This window comes from Anneissia japonica, unplaced genomic scaffold (assembly GCF_011630105.1).
Source record: "Anneissia japonica isolate Jap-2015-1 unplaced genomic scaffold, ASM1163010v1 scaffold1087_len22871_cov100, whole genome shotgun sequence".
Taxonomy (NCBI): domain Eukaryota; kingdom Metazoa; phylum Echinodermata; class Crinoidea; order Comatulida; family Comatulidae; genus Anneissia; species Anneissia japonica.
This window is the reverse complement of record NW_022685772.1, coordinates 1-8881: the sequence shown is the minus strand read 5'-3', so window position 1 is coordinate 8881 and position 8881 is coordinate 1. Positions and strand designations below refer to the sequence as shown.

The 8881-nt window shown below is 33.7% G+C and overlaps 1 protein-coding gene across 6 annotated transcripts in view; it reads left to right on the top strand.

Moving 5' to 3' along the window:
- Positions 1-8875, top strand: part of LOC117112484 (junctional adhesion molecule C-like) — a 20523-nt gene extending 11648 nt beyond the window's left edge. For 3 of the 6 annotated variants that reach the window (XM_033255593.1, XM_033255588.1, XM_033255574.1), the window contains exons 6-9: positions 4409-4468; positions 5028-5094; positions 5305-5320; positions 7684-8875. In XM_033255593.1, the coding sequence (XP_033111484.1) occupies positions 4409-4468; positions 5028-5094; positions 5305-5320; positions 7684-7773 (233 nt within the window). In that variant the 3' untranslated portion in view covers positions 7774-8875. Of the gene's footprint in view, positions 1-4408; positions 4469-5027; positions 5095-5219 lie in introns of all 6 variants that reach the window. The other 3 variants (XR_004446055.1, XM_033255583.1, XM_033255599.1) reach the window with 3 other exon arrangements.
- Positions 8876-8881: the final 6 nt, after the last annotated feature.

Genomic DNA, 8881 nt, shown 5'->3' with positions numbered 1-8881 from the left:
GTGTGCACTATAAAGAACCCAGTACATCCTTCGAGACGAGTAGGGGGATACCCCGGTGTACTGGAACAGACAGCCCCTGTGGTGGACGACGAGAGTTGCTGGTACCGGGTTACCGGGTAGCACAGACATGAAGGGACCCATAGGGGCGAAGAAAGTCATTGATTGAGTTCCTAGTCCACACATCACCAGCGCATTGAGACTTCGGTATAATGCGCTATACCAAATCCCACTACATTACATTACATTACATAATGTATGTTTGTTAAGTTTTAAATTAATTTAGGAATTTAATGATAAGAATATTGTTCCATTTATTAAATGTATAAAAATATCTCACATGAGTCTTAATTAATGTTCATCAATGTTTCTCAAACCTGCTTATTGTTCAGCAAAATATACCAGTACATAAGCCCATATACTATTTGCTATTGTCAATATGTAGGCCTGAGTGTTATATGTTGTTAAATGAATAAACAATTAATATCAAAAATAGTGATATAAAGTGCTTACCCAAACTTGATCACCATGACAAAAGCATAGATAATTTGTTTGTAAAGTTTTGAATAAATTTAGGAAGTTTAAAAAATATTAATACAGTAGTGCCCACAAAAACTGCCCCTTTTGAACGCGTTGGATGCATCCTAAATACGTCCAATTTGCGTCTATTTAATGGTTGCGTCGTACGCAATTCCGGCTTTCAATGACATTGTTAATTCGAAACTGGGTGTAGAATAAACAATTAATGAATAACAATCCAGTAATTGTTGATTATGTCCGTGTTCGGACGAAAACTCATATACATGTGTAATCTAATAATAGCCTTGGAGCTAATTCCGACGGCCGTTCGGACGAGTAGTAGAAGGATAAGAACCGGTAAAACCAGTAACTTCTCGTAGGTCTTTCCTTCAACCAAGGTCAGACACAAGTTTTTTAGCAATATTTGTGTTGTTACTGATTGAAACTATACATAATCTAGCCTTTGTAACTTCATTTGGAGCTTCAAGTGATTTCTTCACCGTGCTAACAAAACTTTTTTACATTTGACACGCCGTGTTGTTTTTGACTGTGTAAAACAATTCGTAAAGTTGTAACAAAACTAATTTAAAAGTAGGTATAAAATTATGTTTCTGTTATTGAAATACAAATTACATATAATTATAATTTTTAAGTTTCTTTTTAAAGCAGTATTACTCACTTAACAAATAATAAACTGTGAATTAGAAATACAAAATTTGAACGAAAATAATAAACTATGAATTAGAAATACAAAATTTGAACGAAATCACCAGCACCATTATCATCGCCCTGATTAATATTATAACAGACAACAAAAAAGATTGTACATTACACCTGCTTTACTACATTTTGATTTGATTTTATTCAAATCTGTTCAATCAAATTAATTCGAATACAAACTTACTGTTTATACAATAAATTATCGATAAACTTAATTTAAAGTAATACTCTTATTGCTTGTCAAAACATACATAGAACAATATAAAACCACTTTGTCAAATACAGTACACGTCATACAAATATTCAAGTACTCTTTCAGTTGTTGCTTAAACTAATAATTGACTATGAACTCTTCATGCATGCCATCATATGCCGCCTTCCAGCATCAATAGACTTTTGGCAGTCCCGCCAAAGTCTCTCCTTTTCTCCCGCCGCTGCTGTCTAGTAAGGTGACTAGCTCGGCTATCTCCTTCATAATAAACTCACCAGGAATTAAAAATATCCCAGAATCAATAAATAGACGCCTCCGAAATTTTGTATGACGAGCAATCATTCAATGATGCAGCACCACTTTACCAACAGGCCCTCAATAATAGCGGATACGATTATCAGCTCAAATTTTCACCACTACAAGAACCCATGAACGAGAAGCACAGCCAATCCCACAAACGTAACATAATTTGGTATAACCCACCGTACAGCATGAGTGTTGCCACCAATGTCGGGAAAACTTTCCTCGAGGCTTTAGACCAAGCATTTCCACCACATCACACACTGCATAAATTGTTTAATCGGAACGCTGTCAAAATTAGTTACAGTTGCACTGGGAACCTCAAACAGACCATTGATGGTCACAACAAAGCAACCATAAACAAGGAAACAAATCAGCAAAGGATGCAACTGCAGGAAGCCCGAGGAATGCCCTATGTCTGGCCACTGCCTCAAAGAATGTGTAATCTATCAGGCAATGGTTTAACTACTAATAACAAACCAAACCAAACATACGTAGGCCTCACAGAGAACGCATTTAAGACAAAATACAATAACCACAAAGCCTCATTCAAGAACAAATCCAAGAGACTTAACACAGAACTAAGCAAGTAAATATGGAAACTAAAAGAAAAAAATATGGACTTTAAAATTAAATGGAACATTCTCAAACAAGCTAAACCATATAATCCATCATCAAAAAGATGCAAACTATGCATATGGGAAAAATATTTTATAATTTGTAAACCCGAAATAGCTACACTTTTAATAAACGTAATGAACTTGTTTAAGCATGCAGGCGTGCCAACAAATTTCTTCTAAGAAATTTTGTAACTTAATTTTATTTTTACCCCCTCCTAGCATGCAAAATCTTTCCCATGTAATTTTGCTACTTAACTTAATCACTTTAATCCCTTTCATTACTTATCAAACTTTAATCAGACCCATCTAATAGAACCTTTGTATTACCGCTCTATACCTTTCTGCACTGAAATTCAAAATGTTTTTCTTTATACTAGATATCAGTCAATCATTGGCCTGCAAAATGTAATTTCCATAACAGTTACATACATGTGAAAGTCCCGGCCACCTCCCGGCAATCGTTTTAACATACATTCCCGGATAAGTTCCCGCTACTTATTGCCGTAGTCCCGGTAAAATGCCCTGCTAATAAATGATTGGATGATAAGGCCACTTGAAGGTCTAGTCTATGTCTGAATTGGAAAAACACATGAGAGCTAGGCCAATAAGGTGAGCTTGCTTAATAATGAAAGCACGTGCATGTGTATCACTAGGCAGATTTCCATTGAAGTTGGAAAAATTTCGAAAAAAATTAGTGTATTGATTGATCATAGAAAAAAAAATTGATTGATTGATTTAACTGACTGATAGAATTTATTCAGTATCAAAACAAAATTAAATAAGAAAATTAATACATGTAGTAGAAACAGATTTCCTTGCCTTTGCTCACTGGTGTATTTTTTGACGCAAACTATGTTGAGTCAAATAATACACGGTTCACAATTTTCACGCAACACATTCACATCACCTCGGTCCTCGTTGTGTGGTTGGAGGTTTGCATTTTTATTTTGTAAATTATTCTGTGATCTATAAAAAATTAAACCATAATGGTAGGCCTATAGTAGGTAGGTGATTTTTTAATTACCAAAAGACACAGCAATTGCTGAATGCCAGGCCAAGTGTAGGCTAGGTAGGACCAGACCCGGTTTCACAGCACTACACCTGAAACCCCAGCTGGGTCTACTCTAATGTGTAAAATTTCCTTTTGAGGCTGGTTACATCTACGGGTGAAATTTAGGTACGTTCCGACACTACGGGAACGCAACTATGTGTACGTCCCCGGCTGAGTTCTGGCTAGTGCCCCGCTGTGACCCCGGTCTGGTGGGCAGGGACTACAATTGACAAGTGCATAATACTGTAAAACTTAAAATAGTAGCCCTGGGCTTCTTTTTTGAGGACCCTTGGATGCTACTTTTGAGATTGGCATCTTTTCCAGATGGGCTTCTTTTCAATATTTCTTTTGCAAAAAAACGAGGGCTTCATTAAAAAAAATAAAAGGTGTAAATATTTGGAGTTGTGAATAAAAGCATTAACTACTGAAGACATTTTTCAACCATGGATGGTGCATTAATTTAATTATAAGGGCAAAAAAAAAAAATCTATGTTTGCCCTCCTCACCCGTTTATTTGTTATTCAAGATTCCTTTACAGTGAAAGTACTGTACTTTCATGAAAAGAAGCATGGGCTTCTTTTTGAGATGGAATATTTTGAAGCTTACTTTCAGGCTTTAAATGTTACACAACCATAAACTCAACAATCTTATAACATAACAAAGTAATTTTGTTTTAGAGCACAGTCAAACCAAATGCACTTTTAGCCTATCATGAGTTATTGTTTTTCCCCAAATATCCCATTCACCCAAGTTGGCAGCAGGGGCGGATACAGAATTTTTCAAAGAGTGGGGGAGGGGGTTGGGACACAACAGTCTCATAATAGGTAAGTGAGTAGCACATAACACTCTTTTGCATTGAATTTTTTTTAATTTAGTGGCAAAATGGGAGTGGGGGGGGGGAGAATGTGTTATTTGTAGAATACCTGTATGACTGTTATTTATGTATATCTATATTTTCTATATATACAATATATGAATTTTATTTTACAGATTCAAATCATTCAAAGGAAGATAAGGAAGATACACCCAGTAATCAGCCTACAAGTAAAGGTTTGTGCTATTATTGTGTATCGTGTAAATAGATCCGATAACATCATTAGAATTGCATTCTAAATCATACGGTAAAATGAAAACTATAGTAACTGCAGTAAATCGCTAATAATTTGCGACTGTAACATTTTTGCGAAATTTAATTGATTGATGTTTGTTATAAGAACTGTTTTTTTTTTTACAGTAAAGGTGGTCTCACTCTCTTCTTTACCCAAATTCAGGGGCGGATCCAGTCTGAAAGTGGGGCCGATCGAGACAACACTGCCCTAGGGGGTCCAAAAGTTTTGTTTTCTTGATGCCAAAAAATAACCTCAGATGTGTTTTGGGCAATCAATTATTTTTTTTTCCTTTCTAAAAGGAGGGGTCTCTTTCCCCTCCCTCCCAAAATCCACCCCTGCCCAAATTTATAAATTTTAATGAACCATTAAGATACACTTATTATGCATTTTTTTTTTTCAATAACAAATTGTTGGATGTGTTCTAACATGCGTTGATAGCTGCAGCAAAACATAGTCAATAAACCTAGAAGTAAGTGATCTATAATTTTCTATTATTGCAGCAATAAAATTAGGGATAGGTGTGGGCATACCATCATTTCTTCTTCTTCTGGTGATTATTGCATTTATGTAAGTATGCCTAATTTTTTCTGTCATAGACAACCAACATTTCTGTTAAATGCATATTAAATCTGAAACAATGAGTGTGCAATTGTGTAATAATATTTGAATACATACCATTTTTATGTTTACAGTAGTGGGAAACATGCCAACTTTACAGAACGCAACTTAACAAGTTAGTAAAAATAAATTTGTAACATACTGTTTTTTTCTTTGTAGAGTCAAGAAATTTCAGGTGAGAAAACTTTGATTAATTTCATAACTAGATAGATATTCATTTATTTTTTTTGCATCTTAATAAATAATGTATTATAACTACAAATAGAGATACTATGTTCAATAGAGCATGACAACAGTAATTTTTCATGGTTTGACCCAAGATGACCCCAGTGACCTTTGACCTCAAGCTGTGAACACCCCATGTTTGGTTGGAGTCCAGTCATTTGTCACTAGCAATATTTGATAATTTTCACCCTAATGACCCCTGTGACATTTGACTTTTGACCTTAATTGACATTAAGAGCATATTAAAACATAATATTTACAATGTCCTAAAGTATCATCTGTAATGAATTAGAGCTACATCAAAAAATATGGAAAAGACTGACCTTTGACCCATAGGATGAAGAGTATTTTTTTTCATGTTTGGAAGGTCCTAAGGATCATTCCTGATAAATTTGAGCTCAATTGGGATATTTTTTTGCAAATTTGACCCCTATGTGGATCTGTACTGATAGATCTGAGAGCCATTTGTATCATGAAATTGTACATTTTTTTTTCTCTTGGACCAATTAGCAACAAGCTTGGTTTGTTCAAACCAATCGAAAGCCTACTTAACGCAAACAACCGTGTTCCGTGCATGACGTAAACGCAGCGTTGAAAAACTCACAATTATTTGTCTGGGCTCCAGACCGGATCCGGGTTTGACTGTGCTATGTTATTTGTGAGAGAAGCAGTCTTATACGATATTTGGTTTTTTAACCCTTGCAGCACTATGAAGGGATGGGGGACTACAGCCCTCCCCCTCCCAATTATTCGGGAAGAAAATAAAAATTCAAAAAAAATATTATTATTATTATATGTATTTTGTACTCTAAAATTGATTAATTAAGCCTTTGAAACCCCTAAATTGTCATATTTTCGGGGGCTACGTCCTATGGACTACTTTTTTTTTTTTCTCGTTGGGGGACATCAGCCCCAAATGTTGACAGAAAGAAAGGAGAATCTGCTCAGAAACAACCCAGTCAGCCTGCTGCTGACTGGGTAAGAAAATAATCAGTCTTATGATAATGCATCATGCCAATGAGCCTTATTGTCTTCACATACAGTGAAATTATTATTAAATATTATTTAAAAGGCTATACAGTTGAAGTTAATGGCATTGAAAAATTGTTTGTCAGCCAAGGGAGAAGGGGAGGATATATTTCCAGACTATCACTTACATAAAGACACCATCTGCCAATCAGACTGACAGACCAATCACTAAGTATTTCAGTATGGGGTGCCATACGCCGCAAAAGTCCATGTTAAAATTAAAATGTAATTGCAAAATTCAATGTCTAATTTATCAAAACATAGTGAAGACAATATGAAGCCTAGGTTAGGCCTAGCCTATAATGCCTAGCTTAGGGCTCCTGATCGCGGTACCCTGACCATTAGAGACGTACTGGGAAGCATTGTTCACATTATTGGACTGCAGTGAAAATTGATTCCCCTATCATTAATGCAACAGGCACATGTCATGCTTGGCTAGTTTTGATTTACATTTTGCATGTCTAGTTGTAAAATGTTATTCAAACCAGTCATGCTTGGCTGGTTTTTGATTAATGTTTTGGAACAGAATTTGGAGAGGGCGTTTGAGACCTACGTTTTGAATTTGAATTACATTTTAATCAGAACTACATTTTGGAAAATTTGAACTACGTTTTGAAAAATTAGAACTTCATTTGGGAAACTACAGTAGACCAACATTTTGAGAAATTCACACCTATGTTTTTATATAATGGACATTGAATTTTGCAATTGCATTTTGATTTTAACATGGACTTTTGCTTTGTATGGCACCACATAATTCAGGGCTGTCCCATTAATTAAACCTATTGCCCAAAAGAGCTGTTACAACAAAGGGGGTAATTTTGTTACAATACTTTTTTTGGGGTTTTTTTTTCTATTAACATAATTTCAGATTAAAAGTCTTTTTTTATGCTAGCCACAGCTTAAGCAAATATGACTTCATGTGCAACTTACAACATTTAAATCACAGAGTGCGGCCCGACAGTGACTTTTTGCGCCCTACGAAAATGAAGCAACAGTGGCTATAAAACATCTAATTTTTTACGCCCCAACACCGATTATATGTAAAAAGTAACATTAAACTGAAAATAAAGTGGTGTAAAAGCACTGCTGTTAGGTTTTTGGAAGCTCAATGGAAACATCAAATTTTTGGGTGCACCCATCAGTGTTAAATCCAAAATACACTTTGGCCCTCCGACCGATTTTTATGCCCACCCCTGATTTAAATATTTATTGCAATCACATTCATACGTATTTGAATTTCATTTTGATGAAATTCAATATTATTCTTATATTATATTTCAGAATAACCAAGGTGATGATGTTACAAGAACTCAAAATACGGTTGAAATGCATCCAGTATTACAAAATGGGATCCAAAACAATGGTCGTTAATAAAACATTATTAAGGATAAGTGTTACAGGATTTCAATTTATATATTATTATGATATTAAATAATAATAATAATAATTTTAAAGCAAATTTTGTAGTCAAAAAAGTGTAGTAAAATTAGATTAATCAATGTTTTTCTATAATGTGGATTTGCAAACAACTGAACTCTTAGTAAACCGATTTTATTTTATTACTCTATAATAAAATAATTAGGGTATATAAGAGTTCATTAAAAGTTTGTTCATCTGGGATCTAAATTCATGTTACAGTAGTGTCTGTTGTTACTACTGTATTTGTAATAGTTTGCCATTTGTGTCAAGTAAGCAATCTGTGTATTATGATACATCTTGTGGACAATTCCATAAAATGACCAACCAAAAGGTGAAACATTGAAATGTGTCGTTTTCAACAATTTTATAGTATCATTGTAGCGCTAATATGTTCTAGTTATATTAACAACAAAGAAAAATAGAAATATAATTTTTTTCATAGTGTTTACATCACTGTAAATTAGCATATAATTTTCATAAATTGTAAATTAGGATATGAAGGGGTTGGTTTTATTATTCTATAAAAGCCCCAAAATATAGTTTAAATATTTTGCAGGACAGAAAGAGATGTATTTTTATAATTCTAATCACAATTTCGAAAATTAATAGTTGAGGCTTTAGCATAATGCGCTATATAAGCCAAAATTATTATTATTATTAATAGTAAATATAAATATATAACTTGATTAATTAGATGTTAGATGTATAGTACATAATCAAATAGACTGTCAAGTCTATATTGTTAAAGTCCGTCACATAATACTAGCTATAAGGTAACTACATTACAAAGCTAATTTAATGAAAATTGAATAAAGATTTTAATTTCAGCAGCATTTTCTGTCATATTACAAATATTTTATCATAGTCAATCATTTAACTAATTAACTTTTGACTTTTAAATAATTAATAAGTTATTGTACATTTTGTTTAATTGCTATATCGATTAACAGGGATGCTGATTTTGCTGGACACCATTTTAATTACTCTAGATCTGTTTACTTTGCTAATATACAGCTTAGTTTATTAATATTAATTTAGTAATATTAATTAAATGAAGGAA